This window comes from Ranitomeya variabilis, chromosome 1, assembly GCF_051348905.1.
Source record: "Ranitomeya variabilis isolate aRanVar5 chromosome 1, aRanVar5.hap1, whole genome shotgun sequence".
NCBI classification, from domain to species: Eukaryota; Metazoa; Chordata; class Amphibia; order Anura; family Dendrobatidae; genus Ranitomeya; species Ranitomeya variabilis.
Genome location: NC_135232.1, coordinates 207,052,900 through 207,075,435, shown reverse-complemented (window position 1 = coordinate 207,075,435; position 22,536 = coordinate 207,052,900). Strand labels below are relative to the sequence as shown.

The following is a 22,536-nucleotide window of genomic DNA, read 5'->3' as shown; positions in this document are numbered from 1 at the left end:
AATGAACGCTTTCTCCATCAGACTGATGAGAGCGCTCACTGGCTGCCGTCTCTGTCCTCCTGCATGGAGCGTCCAAATGGTGAGTATTCACCATGTGTGTACATGTGTATATGTATGTACAGTATATGTGCATTTATCTACAATATGTGTGTATCTATGTGTCTATATACAGTATGTGTATATAAGTGTGTGTATGTACGGTATATGTGTGAGTATGTATGCATGTATGGTATGTTTGCGTGTGTGTGTGTGTGTGTGTGTGTGTGTGTGCGTGCGTGCGTGCGTGCGTACGGTATATGTAAGAATGGTGTATGTGTGTATGTACAGTTGTGCTCAAAAGTTTGCATACCCCGGCAGAATTTTTGCTTTCTTGTCCTTTTTTCAGTGAATATGAATGATAACACCAAAACTTTTTATCCACTCATGGTTAGTGGTTGGGTGAAGCCATTTATTGTCAATATACTGTGCTTTCTCTTTTTAAATCATAATGAGAACCGAAAACATCCAAATGACCCTGATCAAAAGTTCACATACCCCATTTCTTAATACCGTGTATTGCTCCCTCTAACATCAATGACGACCACAAAAAAAACATTTTTCTTCAAGTGCCCCATTATTGTGCATCTTGAAACAGCCACACCGCTACTTTTCAGAGAGTCCTGTATTTCAGCTGTTTTTTGTGGGTTTTAATTTGCATCCTGGACAAATTTCCTGGCAGTTGTGGACAACATTTTGTTGGTCTACCTGACCGTGGTTTTGTTTTTACAGAGCCCCTGATTTTCCATTTGTTAATCAGTTTGAACACTGCTGACTGGCTATCTTTTTGTATCCCTTTCCTGTTTTATATAGTTCAACTACCTTTTCCCGTAGATCCATTGACAATTCTTTTGCTTTCCCCATGAATCACAATCCAGAAACGTCAGTGGCTGGATGAAAGATGCAAGAGTCTGTCTGGATGCCAGAAACTCACTCAGCTTTTATGCACACACACTGATTACAAGCAAACAGGTCACAGGTGAGGATGTTACCTTTAGTAGCCATTCAAACTCATTTGTGTCAACTTCTGTACATGTTATCAGGCCAAAATCACCAGGGTATGTGAACTTTTGATCAGGGTTATTTGGATGTTTTGGGTTGTCATTATGATTTAAAAAGAGAAAACACAGTAGTTTGACAATAAATGGCTTCACCTAACCACTAATCATGAGTGGAGAAAAAGTTTTGGTGTTATCATTCATATTCTCTGAAAAAAAGTCAAGAAAGCAAAAATTCTGCCAGTGTATGTAAACTTTTGAGCACAACTGTATGTAAGGTATATGTAGGATGTATGTGTGATCCATCGGATCATGGATAACTTGTTGATCACTGGGGATTCGACCACTGGGCCCCCCAGAGATTCTGAGAACAGGGCTCAGTAGTCTTTTCCTGAATGGAGCAGAGTTGGACATGCTTGACCTCTGCTCTCTCCATTATCTATAGAGCTGCTGAGCCCCCAGAGAACAGGTCTCTGCAGTCTTTTCCTGAATGGAGCGGAGTTGGGAATGCTTGGCCTCTTTTTTCTCCATTATCTATAGAGCTGCCGAGCCGCAAGTGATGGGTGTCTCAATATGGAAACTGCTGGTGGTACCAGCCTCTTGCGCGGTACTACCAGCGGAACACCGTCGCGAACACGCTGCCGCCGGGATCAGCCGAATGATTCACTGACCGCCGCCATCTTTACGCAGTTTTTATGTGACCGCCGCTATCTGTCTGCACAAAGATGGCGGTGGTCTGATTTACTACGCCTGCGCGGATTCCGTGCCGGCGCAGTGAATCAGTCAGCTGATCCCGCCGGCAGATGTGCGACGTGTCTACAGGCAGGGGAAGCCGGTCACATTAAAGGGGTTTTTCCCACGAACGAAAGTTCATTTTAAATATTGTCTGTGTCTGACCGTGTACGGAGCATACCACATCTCCTGGGCAGGGGAGGAAGCAAAAGAAAATACTGACATTACAGCAGGGGACCACAGAGGATTCATTTTGTCAGGTAAAATATTTCACGGATTGTTGTTAAACAATATTTTACCTCACAAAACGTATCCTCTGCGATCTCGTGCTGTAATGTCAGTATTGTCTTTTGCTTCCTCCCCTGCCCAGGAGCTGGATAGCACATGGGGTAGACAGGTCAAAGAAGGGAGAATAGATGGGAGAAGTCAGCACATGGGGAAAGACAGAGTGGATAGGTGGGTGAGCACATCGGGGGGGGGGGGGGGGGGGAGAGATTCTCAATGCTGCAAAGCCTGGCCCCATCGTGACATTACCGCCTTCCCGATGCGATAGCATCGGACCTCCATCTAGTATAATCTATACATGGTCGGGCTCTGCCAGTTCCAGCAGTAATCATGTAAGCATGACGATGCGATTTGTACACTTGCTGTCATGTGCTAACTAGAGTCAGCCGCATCTTGCAGTGTTCTATTCATTGACATAGTGGACACCAGTTATCATCTGACTGCAAATATGAGAACCGAATGCTAATGGATATATACATACATTACATACATACATACATATTTCCTGGCTTATTTCTCGGAGCCCGAGGCTCCAGAGGTCCCATTGCCAGATGCCCTCATCATAACCAGCGTACCGGGCAGGGAGGGGGGCCCAGATACATTTCTTGCACAGGGGCCCCAAGCTGTCAGTGTCGACCCCTGGCTGAGATCATACAGCCAGTGCCTAGTCTCTATTATTAACCGAGACACCAATAAGATCACGTCCCTATGACTGCACTGATAAATCTTCCTAAGACTGCGGTCTTACCACGTTTTCTCCTGCTGCAGAGCACAGCATGCTGCAATCTGGGGAAATGGAGCAGCAATAAACCCACTGGACGTGCCCAGTCAGTTCCTGGATCAGCTTACCTAGGGGGTAAAAAAGTTTGCAGCAGTTAAAAAAAAAAAAACTGATTAAGAGCAAACTGTGAAAACCAGTTTCCTGCATTACATGCAATCAAGTCTGAAGCCAGTGGTGTTGCCTTAGGCCTTATTCAGACAATCCTGGATTTTAGTGTTTGTATAATGGCCTGGCCACAGGTCTTATGACTTCAACCACCTAGCATCATAGAGATCTAGGACAGCTAATAGTTTAAGTCATCAGAAATGCATTAGACACAGTGCTTCGTGGTCGTAATATGGACAATAACATTTGGCTGTTACGGTTATCTAAGCGAGACCTTAGAGGGGAGTGCACACAAAGTAATTATAATATAGTTTTGCTACAAATTAAAAGGGAAAATAAAAAAAATCAGGAGTACATTGGTGCAACAAAGCCATTGCATGTGTGCTCAGAGAATACCTAATAAGTCACGATAGAATCTCCATAAGCAATTACATAGCAACAGAGAATTATTTGGTGATCAAGAAAGATCCTGTTCTCTGCAGCTTGTGGTCATTTCCCTCGTTTCAGAGCTGCAAGTAGCAATTGATACCTTGCTTCTCACCGATATGGGAGTAATACTAAAGTGAAACGCTGTGCTAAAATAATCAAATAGTTTAATGTCTATCAGTTTAAGAATGTTAAACTGTTCACATCATTTAATAGCGGCAGTGAACTGTGATTACAAAGTGTAGGAGTAGAGCAGAAAGGAGTGTGATTACATACACCTGTCATCTCACGCAAGTCAGTGCAGAGGAATGGACAGTACAGCAGAGCTGAGCTTTGTCCCATTACAAACACATCCACAGCTTTCTCCTCACACTTTTGTCAGCCCACCATACTCTCTGCTGTGAGATAAAGCCTGAAGGTGTTTGTAATCGCTGCTCCCAGCACTTTGTAATCATACACAGCTGAGAAACCTGCTGTAAGCTATTGTGGGAGTGTTTTTTTTTCTCTGTGAGTTGCTTCTTGCTTATGATTGGTCAATCTCATGCAGGGAAAGAAGTACACGCCTCCCAGAGACAAATTTCTGGTAACACCCCCTTATAATTATAACCTGAACTGTACAAGCTAATATCTCTGCAACAGAGAGGAGAAATGCAAATATAAACTCTGTTTTATTCTGCTCTGCAGAGTCTATACCATGATGTGCTCTGTTTAACATGCTCAACCTGGCTTTAAAATAGATGTAAGGTTAGGCTGTAACAGGAGGCCCGGTTTTACGTTTTTGGGCACTTTAACTGTTCACTGCAAAACCAGACAGGATTAGTAACCATGCCCCAAGGTGGCAAAACTTTAGTAGGGGCAGAATGTTACCAATATTGTTGCAGTGAAGCACCAGACAATGACATTGTGTTGGTCTGTAAATGCTATATCATATGTGGAGATGTATAGAACAATCAAGCATTTAACCTTGAGGCAGTTCAGGTTCCACATGACAACCAGGGTGTGTGTTTTCCTGAAGACATAACTACGGATGCAAAGCTATTTCAGTAATTCACACACCCTGAACTACAAACAATTACTGCATTGAAATGTGTCATTGCATATAAAGGCCAACTACATGTAAGGGCAAAGTATATCCCCGTCACCTGGAGGGTTCCCTAAAAATGTACAATGGTATAGTAACACAATAATTAAAGGTTTAAAGGGTTTTGTGCTTTTTTCTAACCTGCAGAAGTTACTGCAAAACACAGATAACAAATATTGTACTGGGAGTACATGGTGCCAGAAGATTTTGTGAAAAATTCAAGGGTACTTACCATCTTTTTTCAAGTCCCAGATTCTTAGGGTCTTGTCCCGAGATGCTGTAACAAGGGTCAAGCTGCCGTTTTTTGTAAAGCTCAGATCCCGCACAACATCCTGGTGCCCAGATAAATTGAAGAGAAGACGACCTGTAATTATAGTGTAGATTTAGTAATGCAATAGTCACTTCCTACAGCCTCAGCTTATTGTAGGGATTTGAGCTGTAACGGTCTAAGCTGCTACAGAACTAAGACCACTCTGGGGAGGGAGATGGAGAGAAGTGAATGTGTGAATCACAGACAACCTTGGCTGCAATGCAAAAGTCTGTACTAGGGGCTCATACCTAGAGTGTGCTAGTTGTAATGCTGGTGTGTTATGGCGCAGAAGAGAACCTGGACCCCCACAGACTCCATTGCTGCTGCCTAAGCTTATGGCTGTTGCTACTGACTACAGTAGAGTCGTTTACAATGCTACACGGATGATCGGACGGATTCTCTACTTACTCTGCTTCTTCCTCTCCACATTTTTATTTGTTAAAAGGAATTTGTCAGTAAGATCAAGCCCCCAAAGCCATCTATATGAGCATGTAGGTCATGGGAAGCTGAATAAAACGAAATTTTGTTGTTTTTTTTAATTAGTTTATTAGTAACAAAATAAGTTGCGTTACATACAATTTACATTTAAGATTATGAAACATAGCATATAGTACATATAAATTGTGGTGTTAAGCATGTAATAAAAGGTACTTTCTACCCACAACCAGCGGTATCTTGTATTTGTTATGAATGTTGGGTCAATTGTAACATATGTATTATATAGGTAGGGAAAACTTGTCAAACTAAAACTCTTGAATTAAGACTGTATCTACTCTAATTACTAACTAATTTGCCGCGTAGCCTCATGCCTGTCCCCCCATGTGATGCCCTCAGCCACCTCCAAGAAAACCCATCATGACATGTCTACAGGGTAAGATGAGAAGTATTCCATCGACCCCAGATTTTTTCAAATTTTCCCGGACAGCCCCTATTCTGATATAGCGTGCGTTCATACGGAATAACGGAGTTAACCAGGTCAATCCAAGTTCTTATAGATGGACATGAATTCCCCATCCATCTCAACGCTAATACCTTACGTGCCATAAAGAGCGCCTCCCGCAAGAAAATACCAATGTAGTGATGCCAAGTCTCCTCCTCCCATACTCCAAATATACAAACTAGAGGGTCAGGGGGAATAGGAACCAGCAGCAATGATGTCAGTAGTGATGTCACCTCTTTCCAGTACTGAAGAATGATAGGGCATCTCCATATCATAAGGATAAAGTCTGCATCTGACGAGTGACACCGCACACATTCTGATCTTTGAAACCGACCCATTTTAAAAAGCCGTATCGGAGTTAAGTATGATTGATGTATTATATATAGCTGGGTTATCCTGTTATTAACTGACGGGGATACTTTAGTCGGAGATTCAAGGATATCTTCCCATTCCTCCTCCTGCATATTAGAAAGATAAAACGATACTTTGATATCTGTGATCCGATGTCTTATTCCATATATATCTCCACGTTTTTCTTATATGTAAGTAAATGAGCTGTTCAGGGCTATAGGCCAGACATGGATCTCCCTGAGAATCTGTATTATGAGCTTATTTTACATAAAAGGGGATGTTACGTGTGTGAGACATCTAACACAAAACAGGAGAAATTAACTTTGTCTCCTTACAAACACATTTGCTGCAGCTCTCACAGCTCTGCTGTATTGCAACCCTGACTGGCTGTGAGATGGAAGCTGAGAGGAACCTGCAGATGTGTTAGTTTCAACCACACACAGCTCTACAGTGAGATCAAGAGCGGCCATCACACGGGTAACACTTCCTTTTATTTATAATAATCTCTGGAGGCAGAATCTCAAGCAGGTCAGTGACCGGCCCATAGTCCTAAATATAAGAAAAACATGTAAATCTCTGAAATAAGATCGCAGATATCAAGGTGTCATTTTATTCAGCTTCCCATGACCTGTACCTCTATAGAAAGCTATGGAGGGTTGATCTTACTGGCAGATTCTCTTTAAGATGCGTTTCTCAGGACCAAATTAATTATTCTTAATATATAAAACTCCTGTTTAGTAATGTAGAACCCTGCAATGTTCCTACTAGAAGCAGAGCATTAAGTATTTTACCTGTGTGTACTTCCCACACTTTGATGTGTCCATCGCTAAGTCCAGTTGCCAAAAGAAGCCAAGTTTCACTAGACTTGATATCTTGTTGTCTGGAAAGGGGCCATAGTTTCCACCCAGCCGGTGCAGATGAAGAACCAAATGTCAGGCTCCAAACTATTTGACCACAATCTAATATTTTTTCTTTCAGGCTTCCTTTCCTTATCACTTCGGAGCCCTTGTAGCGCTGACTTTTGTGTCTGTGTGATGGGGACCTTCCAAAAAAAGAAAAGTTTGTGTTTTAAGACCAGTTCATGATAATCTCGATCTCAGCCCAGAACCACCCATCACTTACGGTTCTTCCACTTCCAATGGCCAAGGGATAAGCTTAATGATACCATGTCCTTGAGACCAGGCAAACCAGGAGCCATCTGGTGAGAATTCAACACTCCATGTCTCACAACTTGACTTCCAATCATACAATGGTTCCCGGGCCGGTCGTAGTTCTGCCAGCAGTACAGGCGTATCTGAGATACACAATTAAGAAAAGAGCAAGAGTAACTACACTGCATATTACATACAGAATATAACAACTGCATTTTGTGTTTGTGTTATCTTTGTCTAATATTTATAATTCCTTGTTGATCTGAAACATTTACGTGTGACAAACATGCAAAAGAATAGGAAATCAGGAAGGGGCAAACACTTTCACACCACGGTGTATATACTGTTGAAACTAGAAGTTTACATACACTATATAAAGAGATACAAATGCATGTTTTTCTCAATATCTGACATGAAATCAGAAAAAAACTTTCCCGTTTTAGGTCAAGTAGGATTACCATAATAAATAATATTTGCCAGATGCCAGAATAATGAAAGAGAATGTTTAAGGCATTTTTATTACTTACTGCAAAGTCAAAAGTTTACATACACTAATTACTATGCCTTTAACCCCTTTACCCCCAAGGGTGGTTTGCACGTTATGGACCGGGCTAATTTTTCAATTCTGACCAATGTCCCTTTATGTGGTTATAACTCTGGAACGCTTCAACGGATACCAGTGATTCTGACATTGTTTTCTCGTGACATATTGTACTTCATGATAGTGGTAAAATTTCTTTGATACTACCTGCGTTTATTTGTGAAAAAAACGGAAATTTGGCGAAAATTTTGAAAATTTAGCAATCTTCCAACTTTGAATTTTTATGCAATTAAATCACAGAGATATGTCACACAAAATACTTAATAAGTAACATTTCCCACATGTCTACTTTACTTCAGCACAATTTTGGAACCAAAATTTTTTTTTGTTAGGGAGTTATAAGGGTTAAAAGTTGACCAGCAATTTCTCATTTTTACAACACCATTTTTTTTTAGGGACCACATCTCATTTGAAGTCATTTTGAGGGGTCTATATCAGAGGTCCCCAACCTTTTTTGCACCAGGGACCGGCTTTAAGCAAGACCAGTTTTCCATGGCCCGGTGGGGGTGGGGCAGGGGCGGGGCTTTGGTCATATGGGGGTGGGGTTATGGAGGGATGGAGCTTATATTATAACTATCCTGCACTGATACATTATGACGAACCCTCTGCTGTGTGATGGTTCACTAATAATATTGTAACTCAGATGTAGCAGGGCTGGATTTGTTCTTTTTCTTTCGCTCCTTGACAGTTTCCTGATCATTCCATAACATTTCCTCCGGCACGGCGGTGCGGATGTAGCAGACCTGTGTTAGTCATTGATCATGTGCTCTCAAGAGAAGTTATCGGTCCACACTGCACTGATAAAAGTACCACAAAGCTTTAGCATGAGGCCAGATGTAGCAGAGAGGAATGTGTCACTTGTAGATTTCATACACAGAGTGATTCATTTGTCGGGTTTATGAAACACTGAACACAGATGTAGCAGAGCTGATGGTGTCACAGCAGAGTACATTCATTAATCATTAATGAATGTACTCTGCTGTGACACCATCAGCTCTGCTACATCTGTGTTCAGTGTTTCATAAACCCGACAAATGAATCACTCTGTGTATGAAATCTACAAGTGACACATTCCTCGCTGCTACATCTGGCCTCATGCTAAAGCTTTGTGGTACTTTTATCAGTGCAGTGTGGACCGATAACTTCTTTTGAGAGCACATGAGTAACAAACCGTAAATAACAAACTCAGCTCTGCTACATCAGTAAAAAACCAATTGATTAATGATTAATCAATTGTTTTTTTACTGATGTAGCAGAGCTGAGTTTGTTATTTATTAAGTTTCATGGCCACTTCATGAAATCCTATCAACAAAAAAATATTCAGCACTGCTACATATACCCCAGCTCCCCACACATGGACCCTGCACAGTCGCCGGTAATACCTTCATTCAGAGGGGCCCAGCCCGCTGTTCCCGCACACGCTTGTTTACTGCTAAACTCCTTATTAATGACTGCGGCACTGGGCACCTCCTGCCCCGTCATCCTCGGTGCAGCGCCCGGGCACAGGCTGGCTCCATGCTGCTGCAGCCCGCCCTCCATGTGCACTTGTGTGGCACACGTAACATGGCTGGCAGTGCCCTGGGCAGCACCAGGTGGAGGAGAGCGGGCTGCTGGAAATGTACTGGCCGGCCCCATGCTGCACGCTGGGGAGAGCGCTGTGGGGGGCGTGGCCGGTGTTTACCTTCTGGAGCCCGCGGCTGAGGCGCCCACCTTCTCTCAGCAGCAGCTGCCGCTCCGGGCACACAGCCCCTGCCACAGCCGCCTCAGCCCGCGGGTGTGTGCCCTCTGCCTAAGTAGCTGTCAGCGGCGCCGCGGACCGGCTGAAAAACCCCAACGGCCCGGTCCTGGTCCGCGGACCGGCGGTTGGGGACCTCTGGTCTATATGATAGAAAATACCCAAGTATGACACCATTCTAAAAACTGCACCCCTCAAGGTGCACAAAACCACATTCAAGTTTATTAACCCTTCAGGTGTTTCACAGGAATTTTTGGAATGTTTAAATAAAAATGAACATTTAACTTTTTTTCACAAAAAATTTACTTCAGCTCCAATTTGTTATATTTTACCAAGGGTAACAGGAGAAAATGGACACCAAACGTTGTTGTACAATTTGTCCTGAGTACGCTGATACCCCAAATGTGGGGGTAAACTACTGTTTGGGCGCATGGGAGAGCTCGGAAGGGAAGGAGCGCCGTTTGACTTTTCAATGCAAAATTGACAGGAATTGAGATGGGACGCCATGTTGCGTTTGGAGAGCCACTGATGTGCCTAAACATTGAAACCCCCCACAAGTGACACCATTTTGAAAGTAGACCCCCTAAGAAACTTATCTAGATGTGTGGTGAGCACTTTGACCCACCAAGGGCTTCACAGAAGTTTATAATGCAGAGCCGTAAAAATAAAACAAACATTTTTTCCCACAAAAATTATTTTTTAGCCCCCAGTTTTGTATTTTTCCGAGGGTAACAGGAGAAATTGGACCCTCAAAGTTGTTGTCCAATTTGTCCTGAGTACGCTGATACCTGATATGTGGGGGGGAACCACCGTTTGAGCGCATGGCAGAGCTCGGAAGGGAAGGAGCATCATTTGGAATGCAGACTTAGATGGATTGGTCTGCAGGCGTCACATTGCGTTTGCAGAGCCCCTAATGTACCTAAACAGTAGAAACCCCCCACAAGTGACCCCATATTGGAAACTAGACCCCCCAAGGAACTTATCTAGATGTGTTGTGAGAACTTTGAACCCCCAAGTGTTTCACTACAGTTTATAACGCAGAGCCGTGAAAATAAAAAAAAAAAAATTTCCCACAAAAATTATTTTTTAGCCCCCAGTTTTGTATTTTCCCAAGGGTAACAGGAGAACTTGGACCCCAAAAGTTGTTGTCCAATTTGTCCTGAGTACGCTGATACCCCATATGTTGGGGTAAACCCCTGTGTGGGCACACGGGAGAGCTCGGAAGGGAAGGAGCACTGTTTTACTTTTTCAACGCAGAATTGGCTGGAATTGAGATCGGACGCCATGTTGCGTTTGGAGAGCCCCTGATGTGCCTAAACAGTGGAAACCCCCCAATTATAACGGAAACCCTAATGCAAACACACCCCTAACCCTAATCCCAACGGTAACCCTAACCACACCTCTAACCCAGACACACCCCTAACCCTAATCCCAACCCTATTCCCAACCGTAAATGTAATCCAAACCCTAACCCTAACTTTAGCCCCAACCCTAACTTTAGCCCCAACCCTAACTGTAGCCTTAACCCTAGCCCCAACCCTAACCCTAGCCCTAACCCTAATGGGAAAATGGAAATAAATACATTTTTTTTAATTTTTTAATTTTTCCCTAACTAAGGGGGTGATGAAGGGGGGTTTGATTTACTTTTATAGCGGGTTTTTTTAGCGGATTTTTATGATTGGCAGCCGTCACACACTGAAAGACGCTTTTTATTGCAAAAAATTGTTTTTGCGTCTCCACATTTTGAGAGCTATAATTTTTCCATATTTGAGACCACAGAGTCATGTAAGGTCTTGTTTTTTGTGGGACGAGTTTACGTTTTTATTGGTAACATTTTCGGGCACGTGACATTTTTTGATCGCTTTTTATTCCGATTTTTGTGAGGCAGAATGACCAAAAACCAGCTATTCATGAATTTCTTTTGGGGGAGGCGTTTATACCGTTCCGCATTTGGTAAGATTGATAAAGCAGTTTTATTCTTCGGGTCAGTACGATTACAGCGATACCTCATTTATATCATTTTTTTATGTTTTGGCGCTTTTATACGATAAAAACTATTTTATAGAAAAAATAATTATTTTGGCATCGCTTTATTCTGAGGACTATAACTTTTTTATTTTTTTGCTGATGATGCTGTATGGCGGCTCTTTTTTTGCGGGACAAAATGACGCTTTCAGCGGTACCATGGTTATTTATATCTGTCTTTTTGATCGCGTTTTATTCCACTTTTTATTCGGCGGTATGATAAAGCGTTTTTTGCCTCGTTTTTTTTTTTTCTTACGGTGTTTACTGAAGGGGTTAACTAGTGGGACAGTTTTATAGGTTGGGTCGTTACGGACGCGGCAATACTAAATATGTGTACTTTTATTGTTTTTTGTTTTTTTTATTTAGATAAAGAAATGTATTTATGGGAATAATATATTTTTTTTTTTTTTATTTAGGATTTTTTTTATTTTTTTTACACATGTGGACATTTTTTTTTTTACTTTTTTACTTTGTCCCAGGGGGGGGGACATCACAGATCGGTGATCTGACAGTTTGCATAGCACTCTGTCAGATCACCGATCTGACTTAGACCAAAGCAGGCTTACCAGCGCCTGCACTGAGCAGGCACTCGGTGAGCCACCTCCCTCCCTGCAGGACCCGGATGCCGCGGCCATCTTGGATCCGGGACCTGCAGCGAGGAAGGAGGTAGGAGACCCTCGGAGCAACGCGATCACATCGCGTTGCTGCGGGGGTCTCAGGGAAGCCCGCGGGGAGCCCCCTCCCTGCGCGATGCTTCCCTATACCGCCGGCACACCGCGATCATGTTTGATCGCGGTGTGCCGGGGGTTAATGTGCCGGGGGCGGTCCGTGACCGCTCCTGGCACATAGCGCCGGATGTCAGCTGCGATAGGCAGCTGACACCCGGCCGCGATCGGCCGCACTCCCCCCGTGAGCGCGGCCGATCGTGCTGGACGTACTATTCCGTCCTTGGGAAGTAGGGCCCACCCCACATGGACGGAATAGTACGTCCAATGACAGAAAGGGGTTAAACAATTCTGGACAGCCTATATGATGAGGTCATGTGTTAGTAATCTTCTGATTTCTGTTTTCTTGGCAACATCTGAGTTAATTAAAGACAACTGTGGATGAATTTTATCGCACACCTGAAACACTGCTTCTTTGTGTAGCATCATGGGAAAGTCTAAAGAAATTAGCCAATATATCAGGAAGAGAATTTTGAACTTGCACAAGTCTGGCTCATCCTTGGGTACAATTTCAAGATACCTGACAGTGCCTCGTTCATCTGTACAATTATATGCAAGTCCAAACAAGATGGAAATGTCCAGCCATCATACCACTCAGGAAGGAAACGGGTTCTGTGTCCCAGAGATGAACATGCTTTGATCCGACATGTGCATATCAACCGAAGAACAAAAGCAAAAGACCTTGTGAAGATGAAGGCAGAAATTGGTAAGATTGTGCCAACATCCACAGAGGAACGAGTACTGTATCAACATGGGCTGAAAGGCCACTCTGCCAGGAAGAAGCCATTACTCCAAAAGACATAAGAAAAAGAACCTGGCGCTCAACTTAATGTGATTCTCCTTTGTGTTTATTTACAGCAAAAGAGGAAATAAACGTTTCGGCCTTTGTTGGCCTTCTTCAGTAAACGTGCTGCCAAAGAGGAGCAGGAAAGTGTTAGAGCGGTGTAATATGCTGCTGCTATAGTAAAGAAAGTCCGTGGAAACAGGCTTATGGGATCCAGTTATGCTATCAGGTCTGTCAGCAGTGGCCTGTGCTGTAAGATAAGACGGCATGAGTCCAGCGACGCGGTGTCCACCGCTTGAAGCTGACAAGCATAATGACCATCGTTACATTTGGAGGAAAAAGGGAGAAGCTTGGAAGCCTAAGAACACCATCCTAACTGTGAAACACAGGGGTGACAGCATCATGTTGTGGGGTTGTTTTGCTGCAGGAGGGACTGGTGCAATTCACAAAATAGATGGCATCATGAAAGAAGAAGATTATGCGGCAACACTGAAGCAACATCTCAAGACATCAGCCAAGAAGTTAAACCTTGGGTGGAAATGGGTCTTCCAAAAGGACAATGCCCCAAAGGATACTGCCAAAATGGTAACAAAGTGGCTTAAGGATAAAGTCAACATTTTGGAGTGGCCATCACAAAGTCCTGATCTCAATCCTATTGAAAATTTATGGGCAAAGCTGAAAAGGCAGGTGCGAGTAAGGCGACATACAAACCTGGATCAGTGACACCAGTTTTGTCAGGAGGAATGGACCCAAATTCCGACCAACTATTGTGAGAAGCATGTGGCAGGATATCCCGAACGTTTGACCCAAGTTATTCAGTTTAAGGGCAATGGTACCAAATACTAATGAAATGTATGTAAACTTTTGACTTTGCAGTAAGTAATAAAAATGCCTTACAACATTCTCTCTCTCTTATTATTCTGGCATTTGGCAAATATTAATAATTATGGTAATCCTGACTGACCTAAAATGGGAAAAGTTTATTCTGATTTCATGTCAGACATTGAGAAAAACATGCATTTGTGTCTTTTTATATAGTGTATGTAAACTTCTGGTTTCAACTACGTGTGTGTATATATATATATATACACTGTATATATTCTTTAAAATGCATGTAAACTTCTGGTTTCAATTGCATGTGTATATATCTTTTTTTTTTATTATTATTACAGTTTCTTTCTTAAGCCTGTCAGACAAAAGCTACATATAGAATCAGTATTTTTGGCTCTAACGCTTCCTCGTTTTCCACTAATCTATGTTCTGGAAGTTTTCTTTCATACTATAATCATTAATGATATTTTACCTGCCTTTAGTTGCTCTATGGCTCCCCTCACAATGGCATTCTGAATTCCATTTTATAGGACACGTTTGTATATGTCTCCTTCCACTCAGTTTATTGATGCGATTAAGAATGAGCTGAGAATCTACCAGTAAGCTTGTTCTTATGGACTGACAATGGAGTTTGTGAATTTTATGTCTCTTTCTGAGCTCCTCTCAGCTGATTAATGACAATAGACCACATCAAAGTTAAATGTGCAAGAAGACAAAAAGGCTGTTAAAGGACAACCGTGCAAAATATTTAATGAAACCCAATTGCAAGAAAATATTTTTTAGTCCCACATACATTCATTTCAAAAAATTAAAATGGTCTCCAAGATAGACAACAGTTTTCAGAAATAGTCAGGCATCAGTGTTTTTTTCTGGATAGCCCATTAGGCTAAAGCTGTTGCACAATGGATATTGATGACCGATGAACTCCCGTTGTCTTATATTGGGATCTGTAGTGGCATCCATACTTCAGTAATGAACTTTCTTGCATACAATGAAAAGTAAAGTAGTAATACACTAATAGTGACCAAGACAAAAGACAGGTGACCCTAAGTATGAGCCAAACCTGACAGTTCTTTGAGGTTAGAGAATGAGGAAGATTTACAGTCGGGGTGAGTAAGCAAATTCCAGACAAGAAGTCTTACAGCCATAAAATCATTCCAGAGCTATTTACACACCTACAGCCCCATTACATTCCACCCACTCATAGGAGAACTAAAGGACTGATCTACTGCCAACTCCATGAATCAGGAATCCAGGAGAAAGCCAACAAACAGCTTGCTAGATATCCAGAGAGATCCTGCAGACTTCACCTCCTATAAGGTCACGCCAACCAAACTCTCCATACTTTATATCGGACTTGCACACCATCACTCCAGGAAAATATAAGAAATATTCTCGAGGTCTTTAGAAGGAATTTGGCAAAAGATGGTGGCTTCTCGGAATGTCACCGCCGTAAGGGGTTTCAATACAACGTCAAAATTCCCCTGAAAAAAAAGTCTTGTACAAAAAAAAAAAAGCCTTTTGGTGCCAGTGATTGCCCAGCTGGGCCGCCCACTACAGACATGCGCACCATTAGGAGCAACAGTGCTCTATCATCAGTTTTATCAACAGTGTATATTCTGGGTTTTGCTCATTCCAGGAGCCTTAAACGGATATTCCAAAAATCTAAATATTTTTTTACAAAGTATAGTAATTGTAATTTTACTTATTGTAAAAGTGTAACTATCATTTTATTTTTTATTTTATAAACATAGTGCACATGAAAATATGAAACTTTGGAATAAAACTTGTCAGAGAAATCGGCTTCTTTCTCCACCACTGAGAATTCATTTTGAAAATTCTCAGTTCCCAGGTGAAGTCTGTATTCAGTGTAGACAGATTGTTACAGTGTTGAGATAGGAGACGACAGATGATACTGATAAGATTCTATTAAGAGGAAAGCAAGGAGAGGAGGAGCTGAAGGCAGAGCTCCTGCCTCCTCACCCCGCAAACCTACATAAAATCTTATAAAACCCACCCGCCACCTCCTGTCTCAGTAATGTAAATCTGTCTTCACTGAATACAGATGTAACTTGTGAACTGAGAATGAATGAGCAGTCCTGACGGGGAAAGAAGCACATTTCTCTAATAAGATATATCACTAGCGACTCACTAATATACAGATAACGCTTCTTTCTTGTACTGTATCTGACCCTCTGTACATCCAGCTCACATAGCGGAATGGCTGGTCCTAGTCTTATCTGCTATAACTACATTTCCCAGCAGCATTTGCTTCTCTTTAGTACAGCCTGTGTGCTCACGAGTAGCTCCACCACTCAGTTATCATTAAGCTAATCTAAGTACAGAACTGCCTTTATGATTTTGTGCACTCTCCGCTCCATACAGTACTCTGCTTGATCAGTTTTATCTTCTGCCACCTACATCATAATAACTGCAATATAGTTTTACGTTATTAGCTGGCTGTAAGCAGAGCACAATTCTCCTGAACTCCTCCACAATCACAGCGTGGAGTAATGTATGTTGCCTGCTACTAAGAGACCAGTGACGTAAAACCTGAAATGCAGTTCAACTGATGCATATAGCAGAAGATAATCCTCTGTCACATGCATGAATAGAGAAGCATTTTCAGTTTTACATTACTGGGCTCTCAGCACTAGACAAAACACACAACCCAACTAATCTCTGCCTCTGTACACAGAGGCCCATCCTGTAGTATATCTCTTATTTCTGTCTTCTGTACACTCACACTTCATTCTGAAGTATATATTTCCTTTTTGTACCCTTGATATACAGCCCCATTCTGCAACATCTCAACCTCCTTTATACAGACCCATCCAGCAGATCCTCGCTCTTCTTACCTACCAACACATCCACACTCTGCTGTTTTCTGATATGAGCTCTGCACTATAATGAAGGAGGTTCTGCACCTTTCTTTGACACCATTCCTAATAGTAAAAGCACCCAATTAATTGCTGTACCAAGCTTCGTGTTGTACTAATGTACTGATGCTGGTCATGCTGTATTCATGAACTGATGCTTGTGGTGCGCTAAGGCTTTATTCATGTACTGATGGTGGTGCTATAATCATGTAATGCTGGTCATGCTGTATCCGTATCATGATGGTGGCGCTGCCTTCGTGGACAGACGCTGGTGGTGGCGCTGCCTTCGTGGACAGACGCTGGTGGTGGCGCTGCCTTCGTGGACAGACGCTGGTGGTGGCGCTGCCTTCGTGGACAGGCGCTGGTGGTGGCGCTGCCTTCGTGGACAGGCGCTGGTGGTGGCGCTGCCTTCGTGGACAGGCGCTGGTGGTGGCGCTGCCTTCGTGGACAGGCGCTGGCGGTGGCGCTGCCTTCGTGGACAGGCGCTGGCGGTGGCGCTGCCTTCGTGGACAGGCGCTGGTGGTGGCGCTGCCTTCGTGGACAGGCGCTGGTGGTGGCGCTGCCTTCGTGGACAGGCGCTGGTGGTGGCGCTGCCTTCGTGGACAGGCGCTGGTGGTGGCGCTGCCTTCGTGGACAGGCGCTGGTGGTGGCGCTGCCTTCGTGGACAGGCGCTGGTGGTGGCGCTGCCTTCGTGGACAGACGCTGGTGGTGGCGCTGCCTTCGTGGACAGACGCTGGTGGTGGCGCTGCCTTCGTGGACAGACGCTGGTGGTGGCGCTGCCTTCGTGGACAGACGCTGGTGGTGGCGCTGCCTTCGTGGACAGACGCTGGTGGTGGCGCTGCCTTCGTGGACAGACGCTGGTGGTGGCGCTGCCTTCGTGGACAGACGCTGGTGGTGGCGCTGCCTTCGTGGACAGACGCTGGTGGTGGCGCTGCCTTCGTGGACAGACGCTGGTGGTGGCGCTGCCTTCGTGGACAGATGCTGGTGGCGCTGCCTTCGTGGACAGACGCTGGTGGCGCTGCCTTCGTGGACAGACGCTGGTGGTGCTGCCTTCGTGGACAGACGCTGGTGGTACTGGTGATGTATTCATGTCAGATGGTGTTTCTGGTGATGTATGCTGTATTGATGATTGCTCTAGTGGTGTATCCCTGATTTATGCATGGACTGATGATTATTCTGATGGCGTATTCATGTACTGATGGTGGTTCTAGTGATGTATACATGTACTGATGGTGGTTCTGATCCTGTATTAATGTAGATGTAGTAATATTTAATTTGTTATACTTGACAAAACAACATTACAGGGTCAGTGTATTGTCTGTTGCACACAGACAACACAAAGTCTGAAAATACAGCCATCTGAACAAAGTATAGATTTCACCCAAACAAGTGATTTACTTAAATTCCCATACACTTTTCGTCCAGAAGCTGTGTCACCCAACTCTCCCACACACCAAGAGCTCGTCTCCATGAGAGAGCCACTACCAGACAATCATCATCCCATCAATATGAACTAGTTAACCTACATTAGTCTGGACAGGGCCGCAACGCACAGCGCAGCAACGCACAGCGCGGCAGGGCCGCAACGCACGGCGCGGCAGGGCAGGACCGCAACGCACGGCGCAGCAGGGCAGGACCGCAACGCACGGCGCAGCAGGGCAGGACCGCAACGCACGGCGCAGCAGGGCAGGACCGCAACGCACGGCGCAGCAGGGCAGGACCGCAACGCACAGCGCAGCAGGGCAGGACCGCAACGCACAGCGCAGCAGGGCAGGACCGCAACGCACAGCGCAGCAGGGCAGGACCGCAACGCACAGCGCAGCAGGGCAGGACCACAACGCACGGCGCAGCAGGGCAGGACCGCAACGCACGGCGCAGCAGGGCAGGACCGCAACGCACGGCGCAGCAGGGCCGCAACCGCAACGCACGGCGCAGGAGGGCCGCACCACAACGCACGGCGCAGGAGGGCCGCAATGCACGGCAGGGCAGGACCGCAACACAGGGTAGGATCGCAACGCACGGCGTGGCAGGACAGGACCGCAATGCACGGCGTGGCAGGGCAGGACCGCAAAGCACGGCGTGGCAGGGCAGGACCGCAAAGCACGGCGTGGCAGGGCAGGACCGCAATGCACGGCGTGGCAGGGCAGGACCACAACGCACGGCGTGGCAGGGCAGGACCGCAATGCACGGCGTGGCAGGGCAGGACCGCAATGCACGGCGTGGCAGGGCAGGACCACAACGCACGGCGTGGCAGGGCAGGACCGCAATGCACGGCAGGACCGCAAAGCACAGCGCGGCAGGGCAGGACCACAACGCACAGCGTGGCAGGGCAGGACCGCAATGCATGGCGTGGCAGGGTCACAACGCTCGGCGTGGCAGGACAGGACCCCAATGCACGGCGTGGCAGGGAAGGACCACACTCACCTTCCTTCACCTCTGACAGCACCAGTGTACTCATGTCCATCTGTGGAGAAATACACCAGGGTGAGTTGGGCACATGCAGAGCTGCGGTGCCCTGTGTGACAGCCGCTTACCTGGAGGGCCGCTCAGGAGCACAGGCAGCAGGTTACTGTACATGGGGGGCCTTCTCCGTGGTGGACAGGCAGGACGGGGCATTACAACACGTAGCCGGGGGCGGTCAGGTGACTCATAGTGCAGGGAGGAGGAGGAGGGCGCAGGGGTCTCGGGGTGACGGAGGAGCAGCAGCCGGGATCAGCTCAGGACTGTGAGCTTCATGGGTAGATCCAGGACCCAGCAGCGGCCCCACACAGAGGGCTGATCCCAAACACTTCCGGTCATGTGATCAGACATTACCATAGAGAACGTACTGCACGGACACCGCCACCTGCCGGCGGCCCGAGATAGTCATCGGTCACCTAGCAACGCGGCGACCAGCCGACTGAGCAGGGTATCTGACGTGATGGAGAGGCCGTATTCTGCCCTGTGTGCGTCCAGCACCGGGAGCAGCGGCCATGCTGGGGCTGCATTACCTGTCTGCGGGTGTAGAACCTCTGTAGGGACGACTAACATAACTTATTGGCAGAGAAATAGACTAGCGTCCTGGGCACGGGCTGGGTGCAGGTTACAGGGGTACGTCCCATATACACAGCGGTATACTGTGCTCCCTGTACATGGGAGGTGATAAGTGAATGACCAGCGCTATGACCTGACAGTAGCACCCCAGAGACCCCCATCACTAATGCGCAGACTACCAGGCTATTGGGGGTCAGAGTCACTACAGGCTCAGTTAGGTCACTGAGGCCATTACAGAGGTGGAAGGCCTCTCCTGTGTGAGAGCTTGGGAAAGTTGGGTTTGTTTAGCTAAGAACCCCCCCACGGCACGGAGCAGCCTGGAGGGGAGGTGTGATGGCGCTCTGCTGGTGGCATTGGCGGGGACCTATTCTGAATTCCAGGCACGGTCCCCGGCAGGGCTGCCACGCTGCAGCGACTGCTCATCCTATATGGAGTGCTCTTACTGCGACCGTCGTTTATGTTCATACAGCACAATGACCCCGAAAGGAGAGGAAGGAGTGCTGCGTCAGATGACATGGCCCTCACACTCCACTGACCTCAACCCAATGGAGATTGGTGGAGATGTAGAATGAAGGTGAATCAGTCACCAAGTGCTCTGCACCCCAGGGAACGACACAATAGTGATGAGCAAATACGAACCCCAGACACAGACTTTTTACCGGAAGACTGGTTTACTGTTCATATTCGTAAGCCGAATAAAGTTTGGTGAATGGCTGCAGCCAATCAACAAGCTTTTAGGCTGTGGGCACTTCCGGAGCCATCACAGCCATGTCAAGTATTGGCATGTCAATGAGTGGCCAGCGCACCACGTGGCCCGGCCTGTATAAATGCCAGCTCACAGGTGTGGTCGCCATTCTGCAGAGACAGGACGCAGCTGGAGTGAAGAACAGTACCCGTGTCTGTTGGAGTAGTGTGCGTAAAAACAAATGTTTCTAATCTGCACCAATGGTGGCTTTTTGTTAGGGAGTCCTGGTCAGGGCCAGGGAGGGTCAGTCGACGTGGAGCGGGGGCGCCAATTCGCTACCCAGGGTGCCAACCTCCGCTGCTAGGAAGGATCTATATAGGGTAATGCACAACCGATCTTCCCTAGACTCTTCCGGTATCTTGATTTACCTATTGGATATTTTTATCATATAATTGTCTATCTTGATTGATTAATTATATGGACTATATAAGACCCTGTACCAACTCAATTTTTAAGGATTAATTGGGGTATTTGACTTTTAAAAGTATCGATTAAAAGTTATTTTTTAAAGGGTTTTTTGTTGTTATTCGGTTCCCGAGTGTAGCCAATCAACAAGCTTTTAGGCTATGTGCACTTCCAGAGCCATCATAACCAAGTATTGGCATGGCTGCGATTGTCCAGCGTACCATGTGACCCGACCTGCATCGCCATTCTACTCTAATTAACATAGGGACAAGACGCAGCTCTAGTGAGGGTCAGTGTTGTGTTCTGTGTGGGTACTCTGCCAAAAAGTGTGTGTGTACTCTGATAAAATGCCTATGTGAGTGTACTCATCCAAACAGCCTCTTTTTTTATTTCAATTTGGGGAGGTCGCAAAACATTGGGAATGGCAAATACAAGGTGGGCCATTTATATGGATACACCTGAGTGGGCCATGTATATGGATACACCTAAATAAAATGTGATTGGTTGGTGATATCAACTTCTTGTTTGTGGCACATTAGTATATGGGAGGGGGAAATCTCCCATATGGATGGTGACCATGGTGGCCATTTTGAAGACGGCCATTTTGGATCCAACTTTATAACTGGCCCTCCCAGGTGTATCCATATAGATGGCCCACCCTGTAGAATGAATAAAGTGCGGTGGAGTATAACAATGGGTGGGTGCTGCTGTTATACTTCTCAGCCAAAGGTACTGCCTAGTCCTCTGCGATCCACACCTGGTTAATTTTAAACATGAGCTTCCCCTCATTGGCTGTGGACAGGTGGATGTGCCTGTCTGTGATTACTCCCCCTACCTTGTTAAACCCATGTCCCGACATTACACTTGACGCAGGGAAGATCACCTCCAAGGTGTAAAAGCCAAGCTCAGGCCACATGTCCAATTTGGAGACCCTAATGTTAAATGAGGCAGACACATCATTCAAGACATGGTGACATGTGGACACATACTCTTCCACCATATCATTGAAAAGCTTCCTCCTGCTAATACAGACAGTGTCAGATGGTGGTGCTGGATGTTGTGGTGTGCTGAGGTAGGTTTTCCACATTTTGCCCAGGCTAACCCTCCATTCCGAGGTGCTGTTAGTTTCCCAGCTGCTTTGGCAACTTCCTCCTCTGCTTTGTTCTTCCACAGATCCTCGCTGTCAGGTGGGAACGCCGTCACTAGTGCAACTACCAATGTAAGCTTGTGGTCACATATTTTCTTATCCTGATTCAGTGATGGAGTAAGGATGGTATGTTGTCCTTGTAGCGGGTATACAACAAGGAGGCCATCCAGTAATAAGCACTGGTAACAATGCGGGCAACTCCGCAGTCGTTACGCAGGCACAGCAGCATGTATTGGCTCCTGTGTGAGGCTGTCCAGAGGCAACAACAAGCTGTCCTCTATGAGAGGTGTATCGTTTGTGTCCGTTGTATCAGCTGTATCCCCCCATTCATGCTCTACTGATGCCCGTCAGCTGCTTTGAGTGCCACCCTGCTGTGAACATCATTTCTCCATCTCCTTCTCCTCATCCTCTAAAACTGTCCCCTGGCTGG

At 45.6% G+C, this 22,536-nt stretch overlaps 1 protein-coding gene across 2 annotated transcripts in view; it reads right to left on the bottom strand.

Moving 5' to 3' along the window:
• The window catches only part of WSB2 (WD repeat and SOCS box containing 2), a 34,072-nt gene extending 14,338 nt beyond the window's left edge, over positions 1–19,734 (bottom strand). The window contains exons 1-6 of one of the 2 annotated variants that reach the window (XM_077292250.1): positions 19,311–19,734; positions 19,201–19,240; positions 7,168–7,339; positions 6,837–7,087; positions 4,677–4,808; positions 2,800–2,900 (exon numbers count right to left, since the gene is read on the bottom strand). In XM_077292250.1, the coding sequence (XP_077148365.1) occupies positions 2,800–2,900; positions 4,677–4,808; positions 6,837–7,087; positions 7,168–7,339; positions 19,201–19,240 (696 nt within the window). In that variant the 5' untranslated portion in view covers positions 19,311–19,734. The remainder of the gene's footprint in view (positions 1–2,799; positions 2,901–4,676; positions 4,809–6,836; positions 7,088–7,167; positions 7,340–19,200; positions 19,241–19,310) is intronic. The other variant, XM_077292243.1, reaches the window with a different exon arrangement.
• Positions 19,735–22,536: the final 2,802 nt, after the last annotated feature.